The 23321-nt window shown below is 31.8% G+C and overlaps 1 protein-coding gene across 1 annotated transcript; it reads left to right on the top strand.

The window, feature by feature from the left end:
* The first annotated feature begins 10287 nt into the window (after nucleotides 1-10287).
* LOC127711909 (beta-1,3-galactosyltransferase brn-like) lies at nucleotides 10288-14075 on the top strand. Its single transcript, XM_052218067.1, has one exon. The coding sequence runs from the start codon at nucleotides 10342-10344 to the stop codon at nucleotides 11428-11430; it is 1089 nt and encodes a 362-aa protein (XP_052074027.1). The 5' UTR covers nucleotides 10288-10341; the 3' UTR covers nucleotides 11431-14075.
* Nucleotides 14076-23321: the final 9246 nt, after the last annotated feature.

The following is a 23321-nucleotide window of genomic DNA, read 5'->3' as shown; positions in this document are numbered from 1 at the left end:
ATAAAGTTCTACATTATCTAGAAATTGCTTGCGCTCTTTGATGTATTTAGGACATTTAAGTAAAAAATGTATTTCATCTTCAATTTCCTTTTTTACAATTGTACATCTTCCAACTTCTATTTCTAATAAATGTGCACTAAGTCGAAATTTAGAAATCTATAAATAAGAGGACAATAGAAAATAATCAAGACCAAGATATTAGGGGGTATAGTTAAGTCCTCGAATTGAGAAAGTAGCTCAGTTGTTATAACGAGTTAGGTAAGTTGTTTTAACGAGTTAGATAAGTCGTTATAACGAGTTAATTAAGCTAAGTCGTTATAACGAGTTACTAGGTCGTTATAATGGGTAAGTCGTTATAACGAATTAAGTTAGCTAAGTCGTTATAACAAGTTAGTTAAGTCGCTTTAACGAGTCAGCTAAGTCGTTAGAACGATTTAAAATAATAAAACTACACCCTGAAACTAACCGGCTTCCGTATTATGAGGAACTAATCTAAAACACACTAACAAGTTATATCAATTATGAATATGAAAGTTAGAATAATACATATATATCTGATGCAAACACAATTAAATATTCAAGACAGAACAAAACTCAATTAATTCTAAACACTTTGCGTTTGATCTTGCGTCATTAAGTATCGATTGAACACTTCACTATCGATTGAACACTTAACTGTCATTTCCATGATCTTATATCATGATTGTCCCAGGCTCACTTACGGATACGCTGACAAATCCCATGGGATATTACAGTACCCAATCAGACATTAAGAAAGTATTTACTTCATACGGAATAAGCTAATATTTACCAATGAGAATCCCTTAACAGATTTACCAAATTGTGACGTGCAACGTATGACTCTTTGACCGGGTCTTATGTTACCCGAATAATTCAGTCGTTACTATTCCGCTGATCTACGATTACTACATTACTAGTAAGTACGGGAGATCGATTGCGGGAAGGGGCTGAATTATTCGGGTTAGGTCTCACGTGACACGGTAATAATGTAGCTGTAAACTACACTAGCGGCAAAGGAGGATGGAAAAGGTCAGATAAGAGCAATTAAAATAGTTGTATCTTTTATTTATGTTGCATTAGGAATAAGCTATAAGATGTCAGATGATAAAAGAAATCACCTACTATTTGTTTACCCTATGTAAAACAAAAACATTCGTTGATTAGTATATTATGTGAAAATTAAAAGAAAAAGGTTGTCTTGATATTTTCCATTTTACAATATCAGCTAGGACAGATGAAGTTAACAAAATTTAAACATAATTAACTTATAATGGACTTTGCAATTGTGGTACTGGCCGCTATTGTGAACGCCCCATTAAGCTACCGCAAATACCTCTTTGTGCAATGAAATGTCAAGAAATAGTATAATTATACAACCATCTACTTTTAAGGAAACAAATTATTGAACATTAAATAAGATGAGTTATTGATATAATGTCAGAAAAAATTATGACGAATGCGCAAACGGATTAATGCGCGATTGACAATATACAAGAAATAGTTATAAAGCAACGTTCCCCATCTAAACAGTCATCAACTTAATTTATACACTACACTCTGAAGATATGAATCGGTGTCGATCGCGATATAGTAAAATCTTAACGTCATGGTTCTGAATATATGAATTATATTGGTCATTGGACATTCAGCAAATAACAATCATATTCAAAATTGTTTGAACAAATATGATAGTTTAAACTGAGACCTACTTTTAAATCAAAAACAAATTTATTTGATTATATATATCAACCGAAGCTCTTTCAAAGCGAGGATCAGAATAAACGTATTTAAAGTTTTGTGTATCTAGCTGCATGAATTTTGCTACTGTAACGAATAGCCTTAGTACAGACGTCATGCAACAATCACGTTTTTTAATTTTGGCGTCAAATATTTTATACTGTGATGCATTTTGCTGGAACTTGTGTGACTTTTGATTTCTGCAAGCACCTGTTCATTACTGTATCTCTTTCATAGTATACATCGTAATATTTTCCTGAATATAGGAATGCCTATTACCGTCAGTCGTCAAATGGTAATTTTTCGACTATAGTTTGCGTCAACCTGTCAGATTAAATGTTTATCATGATTCCTCAAATTATCATAATCGTGATTCGTTAGAGGTCTCAATTATGTAACCACTATCGTTATAATAAAAATAAAATACCGTTATTCGTTAAAATTAAATGATTTTATGATTATCATGGAGAAATGAAACCTGGATTATTTTTCAGGTTCGTACATACATGTCTATCTATAAACAAAATACTACAAAGGTATATATCAACTTTTTTTAATATATCTCTCAATTATGCAAGTAGAGACGTCAAGAAACAAGTGTAACAAAGAAATTGTTGTAATCATGAAGAATTTTTTGGCAATATCATTTAGGTAGTCATGGAGACGTGTTAGGCAATGTCATTTAAGTAATCATGAAGACGTGTTAGGCAATGTCATTTAAGTAATCGTAAAGACGTTTTAGGCAATGTCATTTAAGTAATCATGAAGACGTTTTAGGCAATGTCATTTAAGTAATCATGAAGACGTGTTAGGTAATGTCATTTAAGTAATCATGAAGACATTTTAGGCAATGTCATTTAAGTAATCATGAAGACATGTTAGGCAATGTCATTTAAGTAATCATGAACACGTTTTATGCAATGTCATTTAAGTAATCATGAAGACGTGTTAGGCAATGTCATTTAAGGAATTAGATGAATATATACTATAGTAACACAATGGTTGTCACTAGTGGAGCAACAACTGCTTACATGTATGAAGCACCCATAAGTTCTCCCACTGTGTTTGGTGTGTAAGTCTGTTTTTTCTTCGACTGGTGCAGTATTGATTGTTCTTTATGCATCGTTGCATCGTTTCTTCATTTTTGTTTTTAAATAAAAGTAACTTATTAAAAAAGTTGCATTATGCATATACATGCATTTAAAATTATTTCGAACATTTTAAAGGTGGTCGAGTGGTATTACATTACATGTTTACAACATACTAGTTATCATATCCAACAGATTTATATATATATAAAACGGATTAGAATAAGATTGTTAAGTTACACAGCCTTCACGATAAACTTTTGAGTCCACAAACTCGAAGCTTAATTTTTTGAAAATTTTAGTTGGTTTCTGTTGGCTTGTAGAGAAGAATTTTACAAGTCTGAAAGCAATTTTACAAGCCATTGCCGTATGACTTGTGGTTAAGCGTGAAGACTGGTTACAAGTTGTATTCGTGCCCTCAGCGGGTTCCTACAGTGACCGTATATGTTTGCTCAATTTTTAACATTGTTTGGTTATTTAAAAGACGTTTATAACAATTTTATTCCGCTTTTATGATGTTCACTTAAATCTCATTAATTATTTAAGGCTACATAATACTTGTATGAGTCAATTTCATAGTCTTATCCAATTGATATCAAGAAATTGTCATAAAATCAATGTAGTAGAACAAGACTTCATTTTTACGATATTCAAATGGAAGATGTACAATGTAACATTCAGAAGGATAGAAGATCAATGAAAAAAATATTCAAATGATTAAAATGGTGTAGAATTGATTTTTTTTTAATAAAAACGTATCACCTGTTTTGATTTTTGTTGAGGACTACCTAATTTCCGTGAAACAAGTGAAACATGAAAATGTATGAATTCTTATAAGGTATGTAGAGACAGTTGATACACTTTTTACCTAATATTTGGTTGGATTTTTTTTAATACGAATTATAATGTCAAATTACTACCTAAGATGCGAATACAAATATGAATGTAAATCAGCTACCAGAATTGCTCGCGAATTTGAATGCAAGATATTTGGTATTTGTATAATAGGCTGTAATGTACGGGAATTCAAAAATGACTCTACTTAAAATTTTGCATATTTTCACAACTTAAAACGAATTTGACCAATTTAGTTTTGAAAATTCTTCCGTTGCTTGTTACATCTTATAACATAGATTTTATTTTCAAGAAATTACGATGTGAAATTAACTTCATGTTATTCACCGTGTAACAGTGATCATTTCCATTTACTTCTAGTGTGAAACTATTATAGAAACTTTTAGATTCATTTATTTCATTTAATTTATCTTTCAGACAATTTTTCTGTTTTCTTTCATGTTAGTCATTTAAATCTTTAAAGATTTTAACTTCATGTACATGTATGTGCTAATTACACCGTTCTTTACATTACGTACTTTTACGGTAACTGTGAGTACTCTCAGATCTGTACTCAGTGTCTTTTTCTTGTAGGGATGTATAAATACCCTGCCACGTCCGGTCTGTGTTTTTGTTACTTGTTTTTTCTGCTTTGTATAGATCTGATGAGTTAAGTCCTTTTCAACTGATTTTTATAGTTTGTTCATATGTTTTACTGCTACACCACTGTCCCAGGTTAGAGTAGGGTTGGGATATCCGCTAACATGTTTTACCCCACCACAGTCTGTATATATGCATGCCTGTCCCAAGTTTTTGCTGTATATCGTATTTGCATTTCGTTCATTGTATTTTTTATAAAATCAGGCCGTTAGTTTTTCATATGAATTGATTCATATTTTTCATGTCGGGGCCATTTATAGCCGACAATACGGTATGGGTTGTTCTCGTGTTTGAAGGGCGTACGGTTGACTATAATGCTTACTACCACTTCATTTAAACTCTGGGGGATAGTTGTCTCATTGACAATCATACATATCATGAAAACATTTTTAAGTCAGTTATCTTTGTGGATAGAATGATATATTAATAGTGTGTTTCTTATTACGAAAGTTTATGATACAGTTATTATATACCATTATATGATATTGCATTTCATTTTAAAGATATTCTTATTGATTTTGTTGGTTATTTTTCAAAGACTTGATGTTGATTTTATCGCCTCGTTAATTTTAAATCCATTAATGTCAATTGACTAGGTGATGTTGAGCTTCCCATACTGTTACAGTGAAGAGTATTTGACATGCAATAACTGATGACCTATGGCAAATTTCACGTCACTTTTATAACTTGCTGGGTAGCTGTCTCATTGACGTTTACTCACATACATACGTTTAAGATCCATTGCAATTACACTCTGAGGGTCCATAGGTGGCCTGCTGTAAGACAAAATGTCTGTCCTTTCCAACAATACTCAAAATTTCATTGGCATTCCAAATTTTCGACAATGCAAGCCCGGTCGTCCTAGCTTGCACAACCAACATATTTTTCTATTTTTTTAATTTTTTCTCGTCCCGAATATGAAGGGAGTATTTGACATTGGACTTCTAGCAAGCCACAATAAATGACTCCTCTAGATGGTCTGACACTTCGGTAAGTCTTTTATAAAAATAAAACAGGATATCAAAATAATTTTTAAGGTTTAAAAGTTAATTGTACGTATAACAACAGATTATAATCACTGTAAGTCTAAGTTTTATAACACGGATATCCTACTGATTAACTTAAATATTGTATTGGTGTTTGTCTAAATAGAAGTGACATCGATCTGAATGATTTTACCAATTTGTACAACACCCTGGTGATTTTTTTTCATTACAACAGAAATCTCGCGAGATCAATACTGTATTTGTTATTTCAACATTTACTTAATTTCGATCGATTTTAGTAATATTTGAAAATTGGAATAAGATGAAAAGGGCGGGTGTTTGTTTACTACGAAATATTCGAGATCTTTTTTATTAATTGATACTGAAACTCACCACTTTGACGTATTTGTGAAATCAAAAGTTAATATTTACAAAATAGGCGATATGTCATGAATTTACAATTGAATATTACTATTGTAAATCGAATGTCCTGGAAGGACTTAAAGTGGATAAATGTCTAGTGCTTTTTAATCTCCTTTTAAAAGTTATTTTGTATGAAATTTGTAACAAATTTAATGAAGTTTTATGTTTACTTCTCTTAATGAATAAACTACATATGTTTAAGTCATTATAACCTCATTTGTGTGAGGCCCGTATATTGCTTTGTGTTTGTTTTGGCACGACTTAATATAAGCCTTCAATGAACATATAGTATTACAAGTGTTCAGGATTTTCAAGAAACGGGATCTATCAATGAGACGTGGCAAACTCATATTTCATTTGAATGGAGTGGGTTATTTTCATCCTCTGTGTGTTTTCATGGAGCTAACATTAATATAAAATTACATACGCATAGGGATTTTTTTATGGATACTTAACGCACAACTTTTCAATATGGAAGTTTTATTTCATGATCATTAAAAAAAAACCCGTAAGTATATAACTGTTAAAGAAAATTAATTCGTTTTGGCTTTCATGGTCTAGACAAAAGCATCTGCTTTGGATATTTTCAAAAATACTCATGAGGTGTAATCATGAGAAAATTGATTCGTTTTGGCATTATCTTTCATGGTCTAGACAAAAGCATATATATACCTTGGATATTTTCAAAATACTTATAGGGAGTAATAACCTTTACAATTCTGTGTTTAGTGTATATGTACTTCATACGGGGCACGTGTCTTATACTCTGTTCCCGCGCTTTGTATACTGGTATGTCATACATGGAATATTTAATATTATTTGAGTTTTTACATACTAAATGTACAATGTATAGCTAAATTTTGTACCAGCTGGGTAATCAATCATTAAGATATTAAGTAAGTTTTATTTTAGAGTTTACGAATCAAAATGAGCATGAAATCTGAATAACAGTCCAGAATGCATCTCTCGCAACTACTATACTTCGTCACTTTATTTTTTGGCTTGTAAAGACGTATTAAGAAATTCCTATGCTTTAGCTATTTCATTTTTTTTTCTTGTTTTAGCAAAAGACTTAGGATATGACTGAGTACTTACAAAAACACCCCACCCTCCGGTCAGTTGGTCATTTTCTAGCCGAAAAGTCTGAAGTCATAACCCTTATTAGCTTGACCTATTGCAGAATGTGTGGATTTGTACGTCTAGTTATAGTTTGTCAGTGTTTCATTGTTGAAGGTGTCATGATGGCTGTCATCCTGGATTACATTTTTACCATATTTGCTTTTATTAATATACATGAAATGATATATATCGATGAAAATATATTTTAAGTTTTGTGAGTATAATAACTATTGAATAATTAATTTAGCTGTACATAGATTGTTCTGAAAATTGAATGAAAACAAATAATTTAACTGCTTGAGGCAAACTGTGGCAGTTGTTTGTTCAAATAGCAATAATTTACATACAGTTAAAGTTAGTGGTGTACTACATAGAGTTTATGCCTAACGTAACGAAAAGTAAATATTTTCATTATTTTAAATACCCTAGAGTGGAGATCTGCTAAATATTTAATGAAATCAGAAAAACGAGTTTTCACTCTAAAACAAATTTACGGACGTCTATACCAATATTATTTCTCCGTATATAAAAGCCATTGAAAACATCGAAAACACTGTAAATTGACACCGTGACACGTGACCGTGGTTTTTGTCAATTCCCTCTATCGCTAATTATGGCTTTACATCATAAAATTGAGAATGGAAATGGGGAATGTGTCAAAGAGACAACAACCCGACCATAGAGCAGATAACAGCCGAAGGCCACCAATGGGTCTTCAATGCAGCGAGAAACTCCCGCACCCGAAGGCGTCCTTCAGCTGGCCCCTAAACAAATATGTATACTAGTTCAGTTATAATGGACATCATACTTAACTCACATTATATACAGGAAACTAAAATTAAACATATTTAAATCTTAATTTGAGACTTTGACCCAATTCTTCTGCTTTTTTAGTTCTGTTATTTTTATATACTATCAATAATATGTCTTTTAAAAAGCTTTTTTATTTTTAAAACAAGGCCACCAAAATCCTTAAGTGAAAATAGAGCATCAACGAGATTAGATCATTAATAAGTAAATGGATTAGATAGTTTTAACAGTAGAGACATATTTAAAATGAAGACCATTTCGTGTATATTTCAATTAAGATGATAGGGGTAAATCCAGCAATTGACGTCGGACCCTTGGCCCCTTTTCTGGATAGACTATTTCAAAAAGCAGGGGGTTGATGTGATTAGCCGCGCCATTTCCGAGTTTATAGACCCCGGGGTACCCACTTGGGGCACCTTTTTGTGTCCGATTGTTCTTTTTAGTTAATACATATATCGTTTATTGTTTTAGCTTGTTCACTGATTTAATGTGTTCTTGCTCTTATCCAATAATTAATTATAATAAATGCAGCATACATAAGGTATGCTGCCCCTCCATGCTTACTTTTCATAATAAGAATAGAGTGGCAGCATGATTTATTTTTAACCATATTCCTGACTTTGGACAGATGAATAAAGATGTGACGCGTTTAAAGGTTTTTAATATCGACCAGTGAAGAAAAAGCCTTAAAGGGTAGTACTTCAAAGAACAAGCAATAAAAGATAGAAGATGATAAAAACTTAGTCATGACTTCACTCTCAAACAATTGCACTGTAATAGATAAAAAGAAATTACAAACAAGTACACACAAAAATAAACCTCAACCAATTTAGTCAAATATATTTTTAAAGTACAAAATATTTTTAAAATTCAAATTGCATAACTTTTTACATTTGAAATTTGTGAATCGGTATTTCTTATTTTGTACCTTAGTGCTAGATAAAGAATGAACTGATAATTTGATTAGAGGCATCTAACGTAATAAGGTTTTCTTCAGGCTAAATTAACTTGTAAAATGTCTTTCCGTGAAAAATTCCCAAGTCAGGAACTTCATCATGTCAACATAAGGATTAAATAAAAATTACAATAGGAAAATGTAGGTATAAGACGTCCGTAAATTTGATTTAGACGGAACACATTTTGTTTATTTGATTAAATTTTAATAAATGATCATCTCTCTCCGGTATTTAAAGCTATGATTATATTTACATTAGACGACGTAGAATAATCTTTTGTACTACATTACTGAAAATGTAGGGAAAATTTAAAAAAAAAAAAGATCTGAGTTTACTAGTTTTCTCGATTGAATTGTTTTCATTTCTCATTTCGATGCCTTTTATAGCTTACTATGCGGTATGGGCTTATCTCGATATAGAAGGCCGTACGATGACCTGCAGTTGTTAACTTCTGCGTCATTTGGTCTCTGGTGGAGTGTTGTATCATTGGTAATCCTATCATATCTTCTTATTTTTAGATTAGAGCACACTTAGTATGATCTTTGCAAAAGACAATTGAAGGGTCGTAAAATTAGTTATTTACCTGCCGTAAAACTTGATTCATGTACAAGGTAAGGCTATCTGGACCATGTCTTGTTCGTTGTATGTACAGTCTATTATTTGCCGAAAGAGTCGGTGTCAGAGCATCTCATCTCAATCTTTCAACCCTTTACATGACATTCATTTAAAATCTACTCTACACTGCATTTAGATAGACTAAATTGATAAAGTATTTCAAAAAAAATCATCTCGAGTTCAAGCACTCCCATTCTCAATTTCACGATATTCTTATTGTTCGTGACTGATTATAGAAATAAGAAGATGTGGTATGATTGCCAATGAGACAAATCACAGCCAGAGACCAAATGACATAGAAATTAACAACTATAGGTCATTAGAATTAGTTCGTTTCAGAATTGAATGAATTCTGCGTAATCTTTTCCAAAGCGTACATCAAGCAAATGTGATAGGTTTCTGCTACTGCTTCTGTCATTTGGTGGCCACAATCATTTCTGGTTATTCTGCCACTTATGGTCAAACAACAGTGTGCATAATTACGCTTAATCACAAGAAAGTTTACAAATCCTTAACATAAATATTCAACCAATTACATGAAGTTATTTTCATTTTGGGGTACGAAAAAATGAAATTACCTATTGCTCTTATAGCGATTGATAGGTACTTTATCGAACTGTAGATCTCATTTGTAATTTGACGTGGTCCGGTAAATCATACATTTAGTCAATCGGTAAAAAGAGTTCTAAAGTTCGGGGTTTCAAATAACATAAAATATAATAGTAATAAGACAATAACCGACTACCAACTGCTACAAATATTTACGAATTTGCGATCATATACGTTTGAAAATAATATTGTAAAAATCTTTTTTTTTTTCAGATTCAGTCTGGCATATCGGTGTTTGTTTATATGTAGGGAAATAAATTATGCAGTAATACAATGAGAATTTGTCGGCGTTCAGAACTCAAAAGAAAGGCAGGTGTTGTCCTTTTTGTATATATGATGGCATTCGGCTATATTTATATGTATTTCATGGAGTATATTGCAGTAGAAGAAAAGCTTTTGTTGTCAGAGATGTCACGTGATGAAGACAAGTCAATTGATTTGCATATCCAAAAGACTACGGATTTATTAAATATTCAAAAAGAAATGCAAATAAAACTGACACCAAAGATGGAAGAAAATAAATTAGAAGATGAAAAAGTAAAACAAAAACAGTTGTTAAAGGAAAAAGATATTAAAAAGCAAATAAAAGTAAATAAAGTGGTAGGAGGTATTTCACTGAAAAAATCCTACGACAGGGAATTTAAGTATCCCCTGAATATCAATCTGAAACAATTAGTCCAAAAATTAGAGTCCGCTAACAAATCTTCCGTTCAACCAATCAACGAACACAATTATCATTTTCTATATACTCCTACCAATTCATGTCTATTCGAACCAGATAATTCGACACATTCTAAAATTGTGATACTAGTCAAATCATCGGTGAATAACTTTGAAAGGAGGGAGGTGATAAGAAGAACATGGGGAAAATATCTGGAGAAAAATATGCTTCTAGTCTTTCTTTTAGGACTTCCCTCAAATGGAAATTTAGCAATTAGAAAGGAGAGTACATTATATGGGGATATAATTCAAGAGAATTTTATAGATAGTTACTGGAATAATACGGTAAAAATGATAATGGCTTATAGATGGGCCGTGTCGTTCTGTGATACATCCGATTATCTTTTCTTTGTTGACGATGATTATTTTGTAAACATTGACAATCTTCAAGCATACATTACTAAAGTAAAGAATAACAAATTGTTGTTTAGTGGAACGTTTCTCGGGCGATCTGTGCCATACCGGGCAAACGGATCAAAATGGTTTATAGCGTGGGAAGACTATCCCTTTGACAGATGGCCGCCATATTTAGCAGGTGGCGCTTATTTTGTATCAATGCCATTAGCCCGAAAATTCAATTTAGCATTTCCGTTTGTCAAACCAATGCATATAGACGACGTTTACTTAGGTATTGTTGCGAAGAAGCTTGAAATAAGACCATCACAAAATAAAGACATCGGATATAGAAGAGTTACAGTACAATCACTTAGAAGGTACATTGCTTGTCATGGGTATGACAAAAAGGAGGATGTTGAACAGGCATTGACTTTTATACGACAAAAAAAAGTGCCGTTGAAACCACCAAAGATGGTAGGACAGATCAAAATGCATCAAAGAATTGTTAAAGTATAGCCATTTTCATTTACGATCGTGTGCTACGGAACTTCACTGCCAGTACCGAAGTTGTTAAGGTGCCAAATCATTTTACTTTGTTATGCTTAATGTATAGAATCAGTTGTTAACTTTTCATTAAGGTACGCAAAAGAATCAAAAGATTATGATTTATATGGCATCCATATATCTTTTCTTAATTTTCTTTTCAGAAATTGCATACATTTAGTAGATACATATTAAAGTATTGCAAGGACAGTTCTTATTTTAAGGATATGTACATATAAGGCACTGTAAATTCACCCTTTTATAATTTAACTTCTTCTGGGTAACCCTTTTAATAGCGCACAACGTCTACAGCGGTCCTAAACAACGTCTACAGCGGTCCTAAACAACGTCTACAGTGGTCCTAAACAACGTCTACAGCGGTTGTAAACAATCATTATATATAGCCTTTTATTTGATGAACAAACAATTAAAAAGCCCTAACTAAACCTTTAAGATTCGGAATCAGAACCAAATTGGTTATCACTGGAATTGCACTGACTTAAATTTGTGACTAGAAAATGAAACTCAAAATACGAAAATTTACGTAAGGGATAAACAACGATAAAAATCATTGTTACCATTTTGTCATTAAAGAACAAAACATGACTATATTTACTCGAGGTCTTCATTTCAATCAGTCGAAAATAATTTCCCACACTCAGTTTTGATTTAAATACTGTAACCCAACTTTTTTTCGCGGATACTTTATTTCGCGTTTAGCCCTTTCTAGCCCACCTTGCGGCAATTTAATTTCGCGATTTTCAAATTTAATTGATGTAGTTAAATAAGGAAAGATCTAAGTTTTACATATTTGCGACGATTTATATTGAATTTCGCGTTATTTTTCTACTCGCGAAAGTCGCGAAAATAAATCGCTTTAATTAGTTGGTTTACAGTAAATGTGATGTAGATATACATGTAATGTGTATGTAAACATATCAGGGCACATTACCCTACATGGTCAGTATATTTTCAATTATTTGTATAAACTGGGAAATTTTACACACGTGAATTTCGTGTGAATTTTAGATTCATGTAAATCCCAAAGAGAATTTCATCTCAAACGAGCTTTTACGTGAAACTCAAGTGAACTGATTTCACTTGAGTTTCATGTGAATCTCATGTGATACTCCTGTGAACTTCACGTGAAAAGCACAAATAAATGACATCTAAATTTTCAAATCTGATTAAAAACATAAAAAAATACCACTTATTTTTTTTAAGTTCATTTGAAATATCACGTTAAAAATTTCACGTGTATATTCACGTGCATGAGAAAATTTTCACGTGAGTTTCACGTATAAGCTCGTTTGAGGTGAATTTCACGTGAGATTCATGTGAAATTCACGTGAGTAAAATTTTCATGTGTGCAGCATGTAAAAAATATGTCAAATATAAAGGGTTTTAAAAATTTCTTCAGAAATAAAACATAGATCTATGTTATGTGTGGTAAAAGCCACCATTTTAGGGTTGTGGGGCTAAGACTATCATGTGTTATTATGAAGTGTTAATTTTTAATATGTTTTGCAATATTTACAAGTGCTTTATCATGTTAAAAAGTAAATATTTTGTGGTATTCATTATATAAAGACTGAGTTTTTGAAAATGTTTATTTTCAGTTAAATTGAATGTTATGATTATTTCTATAAATTTATGTTATTTAATATTGATGCAACGGAATATGAACCGTGGTTCATTACATACATGTACATGTAAAAAAAGTGATTAGCATGACATATGATTTGAATTTACATTTCAAAGATTTTGTTTGTTCCTTGTAAAATATCATGCAATATACTGGCTCAAATATCAGCTGTTTTCTGTTGTATTTTTCTTATTAACCTGAATGTTCAAACAGATGAAAAAAGTTAGGACATCCATGCATAAGGATTGTCTTGGGATAATCATGAATCGATTCATTTGAAAGAAAATTATAACGTAGATCAAACATTTATTTTGCTGCGCATATCCCTTTCATCTAATTTTGTTGTTTTCAATGACTGTTTTTGATCCATATCATTACTGATTTACACACTTTTTGTTTTGTACATGACATTGGGTAAATTATATGGAAGCAAGTTAGTGTCACTGTCAGGACTGAGGTTGTAGTTTTTAAGTGACCAAGCTAACTAGTTATCATGACACAGCAACTCTTTTTTGCGACTTAGTTTACTTGCTATCACGACTAAGCTAACTCGCTATCACGACTAATCAACTCGTTATAAAGACGTAAGTTAATCTTGAATAAACAAAGTCTTTATAACAAGTTTCAAAGTCGTTATAATAATTTACTGAGTAGTGATAACACCCACACTGTTATACTAACTGGCTTCCAAACAATTGTGATTAAACTAGTCAAGATATTTTACATACGTTGTTAGCAACAATGTTATCAACTGCTAAAACATTTAGAACGTCAATCTTAATTAGAAATAAAAATTTCAAAATTCGTGAAAACAAATTTTATCATTAGTATGGAATTTAGCACTTTGTTTTATTTTTCAGATTGTTATGTAAAATTATGAACAACTTTGCAAAATGATTTGGTTTGTTTGATAAAATTAATCATTTCTTTTATTTAGAATTTTTGAAGAAACTATGAATTTAAGTTTATTTTAATACCCTAGAGTCTAAAAGAGTATAAGTATAAAAAAAAAATCAAAAAAAAATCGCTAGTTTGTTGATTTTAAATGTTACGTTATTTTATTCCATCAGTTATATTATTTGATTTGTTGTTTAATATTATGTTTGCTCAATTGCCCTAAATTAAAATTATATATATTTAAAAAGTTTGTTTTCGTTACTGTGCTTTATACTATGCACTTATTGACTGGTTATTATGGTTGTCCCTGAAATATCAAATTTGGCTCGAGGCGAAGCCGGGGGCAATGGTACGTATACCGAAGGGATAACAAACTTGTTTGTATCCTCATAACCAGTCATTAAGTTTTTGTTGTACCGAAAAACACAACCCTCAAAGAAATCCAAATTTACAGCATCTGGAAAATACGTCACACATACAGGTACGTGATGCACAAAAGAAGACATTTTTGTCTTTGTGTTATTTGTAAGCATCTTATTTACAATAATCAAAACTTGCAAAAGCAGGAGCTCTTGTGTTATTGCCATGCATACGACTGCCGGTAACCAAAAAAAAAAAAAATTTACCTTACTCCAAAGCATTCACAAGATGAGGGAGACGACGACAGATTTATCCCATACATTTTTGTGTTTCAGTTCTATAAAAATGTAATTTTTCGTGTTGATATTCTATTTTTTTTTAGTATTACTCCTGCTTAGTTTGGAAAACAAACTTAGAAAATGAAATCGACACTTATAGATCTTTATCAATTATTTCAATGTTTTGCCTAACCATGCGAAAAAGTCTAAGCAACAATAATCGTCTATGATGTCATTTTTGTCCAATGAAATACATGTAATATGAAAACGTTCGGAAATATGGTTGCAAAACAATTTACCGGGTTAATAGTCCTTGAAATTATTGACTGACAAATAGTCTGTGAAAGGCTTATGGGAAATATATTTCAAATATTTCATCCATTTTTATATAGAAAAAAAATACATACTGAGATATACAAAAGGCGCTTATAGTATACCTCTTCCCACAAAAAAAACCCCAAAAAAACCTCTGTTTAACGATCAGATTTGTTAAAAAGCCAAAAATTCATGTGTGATGAACTAGATGTCAAACAAATTAACTTATCCAAAATGCTTTCCCCGAGCTAATGATATTAGTTTCATGATTAAGTAGAACGTAATACGTATAGATTTGTATGCGGTAGACTACCTCACGTCACCTAACCGATACCTCATTTTCACTGTTAAAAAAATAGCCAAAATCATTTTGGTCATCTTTGCTAGAGGTTGTTGGTCCTTTAGTTTTTTTTAAATGATTTCTTAAGGATGTATTCCTCTGACGTTACAGTCTCGTTGAAATCTCGTCCTGGAATTATTTCCAAAACATGTGATACAAGTGGAAAATATCAATGAATTTTAAAAATGTTATAATCAAACATAACTCTGTGAAAAAATTGCGTATTTACAATGAGTAGTTTTTGAGTAATCAATTTTTCAAATTTTATTACCAATCAAGTCAGTCTTTTTAGCCAAAATTTTGAGAAAATGGATGAAGGGTACAAGAAATGATTTTACCAGAGACATGTACATCCCATATCACTTTTTTCTTTTCAAATTTCTTAGATATGTATTTTTTCAATCTTTTATAACAAAGAAGTTGAAATAATATGCATTTTGTTCTTAAAACAGAGAAAAATCACAAATTTACAAAATTGACAGCATGGTTAATTTGACACAAAAAAGCATCAAAATAGGATAAAACTTTCTTATATTAACACCTACCTATAGTTTTTTTAAGTTAAATTTATTTAGATTGTTCCACTTCATCTTTATTGAAAGTATGAACAAAAGTTTAATAGTGGAACTGTGATTTTTTTCACGATAATAGCCCAAAAATAGGTAAAAATTGATGAAAAATTGGAAAATCATCAAAATTGGGTACTTTCAAAGGGCTGTAGCAAAAAAAGAAGTGCACCACCATATGATTTTTTCTTCACCAATTATTTTTTTACTGTCATATAAACCCAAAAATCCGGTTAAGAAAAAAGTTTAATTCTAGAAATGTTTGGCTCCTCAGAGGTGTACATCCTTAATTTGTTAATGGTAAATTTTTGAAATTTATATTTTTAAATCATCTCAATTGCGAAGCAATGACTTCTGGACCGATGGTACCTCTAGTCCAAGATACTTGTATGAAATGTTGGTATGTCATTCTTCTGTTCAACTTCACGTTGACTTAAATTGTTTGATTTGTTGTTGTTTGTGTAATGTCCAGTGGCAAATATTTCATGGATATGTAGGACCAGAACAAATATAAGATTCATTCCTGTACGTAGGTTTTGCAAGTAGATCGACCGAGAGGAAGGGTGATAAACGTTATCCTCAATTGAACAATCCATTGACTAACTACCGAATACTTAAATATGTGTATCCCACTCGTGTTAATTTGAGGGTGATAAACGTTGTCCTCAATTCAACAATCAATTGACTAACTACCGAATACTTAAATATGTGTATCCCACTCGTGTTAATTTGAGGGTGATAAACGTTGAGGGTGATAAACGTTGTCCTCAATTCAACAATCCATTGACTAACTACCGAATACTTCAATATGTGTATCCCCCGAGCTCGTGCTAATTTGAGGGTGATAAACGTTGTCCTCAATTCAACAATCCATTGACTAACTACCGACTACTTAAATATGTGTATCCCACTCGTGTTAATTTGAGGGTGATAAACGTTGTCCTCAATTCAACAATCCATTGACTAACTACCGAATACTTCAATATGTGTATCCCCCTCGTGTTAATTTGAGGGTGATAAACGTTGTCCTCAATTCAACAATCCATTGACTACAGACCTTCTAAAATTCAAACTGACCACACGCACGATACACGCACGCACGATACACGCACGGTGAATGCACGATACACGCACGGTGAATGCACGATACACGATACACGCACGATGAGCGATGAGCGTTACACGGAGGATTAACGAAAAATGAATGATGAATGATGAACGCACGATACACGCACGATGCACGATGAATGATGAACACACGATACACGCACGATACACGCACGGTGAATGATTCATTGACGAATGAACGATAAGCGCTTAATACACGGTTCTCAAAGCCATTTTATTTGGAATTGCATTTAAGATTGATGTATGATAATGAAAATCTATAAGGGTATACAAATTTTAGATATCTCGCTTTCTGTGTTGATTGGTCGACAGTTTTACTAAACACTCCATGTATTAAATAAATTAATTGTAGTATAGTATTTCCAATATCAATGAGTGTTATCAAATTATAAAACTCATCGATTTTATAATTCTACTTAATATAAATAATTTATAAATTGCTACGTTTTAAAGAGTGGCGATTCCAGCCATTTTTAAAAAGAGGGTTCTCAACCCAGGATAAAAGGGGTGGTTTTAACCATATGTCCCCATTCAAATGCATTGACCCCCGCCCCCCTTCTTTTTATATGCCTAAATTTGTAACCTTAACTAATTAATTATCATATGTTTACGTTCCGAAATTTAGGAAATATTTGTATGTTTCGAAGTTTAGTATGATGTCCATTATCACTGAACTAAAATTCATTTTTGTTTAGGGACCAGCTGAAAAACGCCTTCGGTGCGAGATTTTCTACCCATTGGTGGCCTTCGACTGTTTTCTGCCTGTACGTCTAAACACTGCTAAGGACTTATAATATGCCACTAAGGACTAGAAAGCACGTGTTACTTGTACTCTGTTTTCATACTATGGTAGAGATAGATAGATTTTTATTACATAAATTCCAATTTTTAAAGAAAAAGAATCACCATTAAATGAGTAGTTGAACAATATTTGGAACGTGCCGGTTTTTCCTTGATATTGCCGAAAATCAGTGATCCGACTGACACGAGCGAACTTACATAACAACTGATTAAACAATCATAATCTCTTTTTTTTTAACTTAAGTTACAATGTTCCTTATATTATCAGAATCGTATGAGTTAATTTAGAGCAAAATATATAATTTGTCAGAAAAATCTGATTCATAAAATTAATTAGAAATAGCTAAGAAAATGAAATTTACCAAACAATGAGAAAATTTAAACATTTGTTATACCAAATACTTCATAATATACTTCTGAAACGACTTTTTGTCCTGAATATGCATGAAATTTTTGCCACTGGACGTTTAAACAACCACTGAATAATCAATCAATCAAATTTTGCTCTCAGTAAAAATGAATTAAACAATATAAGCCACAATTGTATCCATCACTTGGTGTCTGTTGTTTGTTTGTACAGTAAACATACTGAATCTTTTTATATTCCTTATACAATTTCAAGTATGTAATAAAATTCATACATATTTTCAAACATCCTGGCACTTCAAATTTCTAGGAGGTGAGATTCTCGGGGTTTTACCTGAAACTCTTTGGGAAATGCAATTTTTAATTCCAATTCCAATTCCAAACTGAAAAAGATATCCCAAGGTTTTTTTAAAATGCATTTCTAATTTGATAAGGAGATTTGAAGAAAAAAACGATCTCAATGGTAGTTGAAATTATTCAGTGCAATCATTTTGTGTCCGTCGTTGTCTTTCATACATATCAATTGGTGTATCCACTGTTTGCTGTTCGTTATCTGTTGTTTATGGCAGTCAGGCCTCGCGATCGGTCTCCAAATTTAAGCCCCCACTTAGGTAAATTAATGATCATTTATAGGGGGGGGGGGGAGGGGCTTTTTTCTCGGGACAAACATTATTTTCCTTCCTTAAAAACAACTTAACAATTTTCTATATTTTTCATTTAATCATAAACCGATGAATATTAAATGATTTTTAAAAAATTAAAAAAATATTTTTATTCTAATATATCTAAATGTCTGGGTTATTTTCTTATCCAAATAATTATTTTTCATTTTTTTAAAGGAAAAAGTGTTATCAGTTATGGCCCCCTCATTTTAGACATGACATTTTGCTTGATACTGTATGAAGATTATTCGTTGCAACTTTTATGAAGAAATTACCTACTTTTTTTTAACTAGATGAATATACAACAAAAATACCGTTTTTTCTTCTTGTATCAATTTCTTTTCACAAAAATTAAATATTAACAAAGAATTGTTACACAAATGTAGAGCCCAATTTTATAACGAAGATATTCCCAATCTCTTTACCGAAATCCGCATATCTTTATCTTTTGAAACAAAAAAGTTAAAGATGTCTGTTCAAAGGACAAAAATGTCCAAGAAACCGAAATGTTATAAGTAAAAATTTTTAATGTCGAATAATTCAAACCCATTTGTCTTTTAAATTTAGCACAAGAAGATATAATTTTTATTACATATACAAATTGATTTTGTAAAAATTAGCTTGTATATATGTGAACTTTTGTAAAAAAAAATCACTGTGGTTCTAAAACTGTATCACATGCCCATAATTGTCCTAAAGCTAAACGTCATCGTCAGATTATGAGGGTCTGAATAGGGATTCATTATTTCTGTATTCTATCATTTTAGGCAATTTTTTCTAATCGTTATACCTTTTGTCGATCATTTTTCATTCCATATATTCTAGTACCTCATCATTTTCTTTTCTATAAATTTGTCTGATTATTTTTTGTATTCTTTATTTTTTGGTCAATAATTTTCTATTCTATAAACCCCCATCCACACCCTCATGTATAATGGAAGACGATAAACATTTTAGTATACATACCACCCGTTGTCACTTTCACCTGACATACAAACCACAAATTGTTATTTTTACCTGGACACGGGACTTATATAATTACGTAATAATAACGGATATAGTAAATTCAGTAGAATATAACCTGTATCAACGCACTGGCTTGTTAAATGAATATTGCTCTGGCAACTGTTTATCATATTTTTAGTTATTTTAAAATTGAGAATGGAAATGATGAATATGTCAAAGAGACAACAACCCGAAAAGAGCAGATGACAGCCGAAGGCCACCATATTTGATAAGGTTTTAGTTTCTAATGAGACAGTAACCATCGTATTTTCAGAAAATCTCTAAACGGATAATAAGAGTTTAGCGACCTTGACTGACTATACAGCCCAAGCACGGTCGGTCTCTAAAAGTTGCCGAATTTAAGAGCCTATATCAAGAGATAGGCTTTACCTAGCTTTAGGTGTTTAAAAAATATCCATTTAAGAACCAAATGTGGCTTCTTTATATTTATACCAAAATTGAGTTCAAGGCAGTATTTTGTCGAAGAGAACAATTACACAAAGTGCAACATGCGAGAAGAGGTTTCATTTCCCTTATTTATTTTTTATTGAAGTGAGTAATCTTTTGAGATTACTTCACGGAAATATATTTTAAATGAAAAGGTACAACTGGATGCATCCCTAAAAAACAAATTTAAATATATATATATTACCTGAAGATCTGTAAAAGCAGTGAAAGCGCTAGTAAAAGTGATGAATTGAAACCGTTATTATCTTTTATTATTTTTCTTATATGTTACCAGCATACGAATTCTACTTAACTTTTACTTTAAAGTAAGTTACCTGACATCTAGAATAAGAGGTTTAAGCATACCCCGCGCTGGTCAACTTTCTGAGTTGTGGGTAAAATTCAATATACATGTAGGACTGTGAAACGGGAAATATACGAAAGATTTGTTTTTACGTACGATGAAGTGTCATTCCCTCAATACATACGGGTCCACCGTGAAACTATTCTTATGATTATATAACGGTAAATGATGATCTCATTAGAGGAACAAATTAAGTAAAGATACATGTTGAAGCAAGAATAATTTCCACATGCAAAACATCAAATAGGACGATCTCTAAATTAGTACGCGGCACCTTTAACTATTACATTCATAGACAATAACACTAGTAAATGCTTTATATACTGACATTGAAACAAATATACTGCTCATAATAATTGCACATCTGTAGACTTTAATCTAGGTATCCCGCGTTATATAAACCATCGCAAACCATCGAACAGCTCATCGCACTTCGGCGCAGACCAGCGCACTTCACGCGTGGCCATCAAACTTTATGATCTCCATTGCACCTCCGAGTCATACACACATATATATTCCGATTTTCTAATAATGGTTTTTATTGTTTTAATTCCCGTAGGTATTGCCCAAAGAAATAGGGTTTATTTAAGGGTTTACACATCTTCATAGCTAAAATATTTTAATACTTATATCACGAACAGATATCTATGACAAACATTTCTTAAATTGTCAGTATATAAATTTAGATTTTTTTTAAAGAAACGTAGGTTTCAGCTACAGCAGACTAAATTGGCTTTTGATGGATTGAAGGCTAATGTAAAAATAAGAAAATGTGGTATAATTGCTAGTGAGTCAACTATTCAAGAAAGTTCAAATCAAGAGGAATGCTAGCAGTTATATCTATACGACCTTCAATAATGAAAAAATACGGGAACTGTAAAGTCGGTTATTAAAGGCCCCGCCCCGACATGAAAAAAATATGAAACAATTCAATTGAGCAAACTAACGGCCTTCTTTATTTCAAAGCTACATGTATCTTGCCACAAAAAAAAAGCCCAAATACATGTATATAACAGAATTGATGTTACGAAAACCACTGAACTACGTGCTTTTGACTTTGGACAAACACATAAATACACAGAATGTTGTGAATGTGTATAGGCCCTTTATTGGTCATATAGCTCTACACTCCTATCTATTTTATACATTCTTTGGCTTTAAAATATTTAGCATTAGGCGTTCCTAGTGAAAGTAAATCCAGAAAAGCGTTATAGATGCATGAAATTTATAAAGTGTTGTTTTGTGAGCGGATCAAAACGTAGGGATCGATGTTAATGCCTGTTTTATATGTGCAATAATATCGGCCTCCTAACTTTAGTGAAACTCTGCAGTTGTTCAGTGACGGATCCAGGGGGAGGGTTCAGGGGGTTGGAACCCCCCTTTTTTTGGACGATCAATGCATTTGAATGGGGACATATAGTTGGAACCCCCCCCCCCCCCCCCCCCTTTTTGCCCTGGGTTGGAACTCCCCTTTTTAAAATGGCTGGATCCGCCCCTGTTGTTTCATGTATTTGATATGCAAATTATCACAAAACTAAAAGGATAAGATGGATGAATTAATAGTTGATCGTTTTACGTCCAGTGGCATATATTATAGATTCATTATTAGGGGGAGTACAATAATTATGATATAATGATGAACATTGGCAATCATACCACAACTTTCTTTTTTATAAGAACGTACATGTGTAGATTTTCGTCCTTTACTGTAAACGACAGTGTCCTTGGGAGTCAAAGCCGAAATCAAACTTGTGCAAATTTCTGAAACATACATTTCATTATTTAACCCAATGTAAAGCAAAACAAATGATACCGTTTTGAGCTATAAAACCAAGGCAACCCTTTATACTAGTCAAAAGTTGCTGGATCGTGATAGATGCATACGAAACTTCAAGTAATTGTTTGTATTTTTCAATCTTTTATATCCGATAAAGATGAACACAAAATCTATCGGATAAAAACTACCGATTTTTCTATAAGATAAAATTTATCCTTATTGGAGTCAAATTTAATTGTCATATGGATTCATAAAGGACAAAAAAATGTCCTCAGTAACGGAACAAAAAATACCCCCATGGTAAAATAATCCGTCATTCTTTAATACAAAGTACTATTGTGAATTATATTTTCGGATATTAATCTTTTAGACATACATTAAAAACGGTGTCCTTGATATGCAACCATGAACACAATGAAAAGTGAATCTGTGAAAGTGTTCCATGTTTATTCCATTTAAATAAAGACTTGTTATGATAATACAATATATTTAACTATTTTATCAAAAAATTTGAATAAAAAAGAATATCTTAAACTCGTAAACACAATTTCAAGTTTAAAAAGTTCCTCAATTTAAAATCCCTCTTAAGGAATACGGGATATATTTGCGTGATCTTATACTTGTTTAATTAAAAAAATGCCTTCAAATACATATGTTTATTTGTATCCAATTTTCCAAAAAACATATTTAGTTTATTTTAAATGAAAATAAAGAACAGAGAATAAAAACACTGTTGAAGAGAAAATACATATTCGTGTTAAATTCGCCTCAGTTTAATTTGTAAATTCAAGTTTGACATCTAAAATCTTAATCCGCAATCCACATTTACCCGACAATCTTGTATATTGTATTTTCTCAATGGAATAACCTTACCTGCACGTGACCATCAGAAACGAAGACAAAAATTATATTT

Source organism: Mytilus californianus, unplaced genomic scaffold (genome assembly GCF_021869535.1).
Source record: "Mytilus californianus isolate M0D057914Y unplaced genomic scaffold, xbMytCali1.0.p SCAF_8, whole genome shotgun sequence".
NCBI classification, from domain to species: domain Eukaryota; kingdom Metazoa; phylum Mollusca; class Bivalvia; order Mytilida; family Mytilidae; genus Mytilus; species Mytilus californianus.
This window is presented reverse-complemented; position numbering and strand designations above follow the sequence as displayed.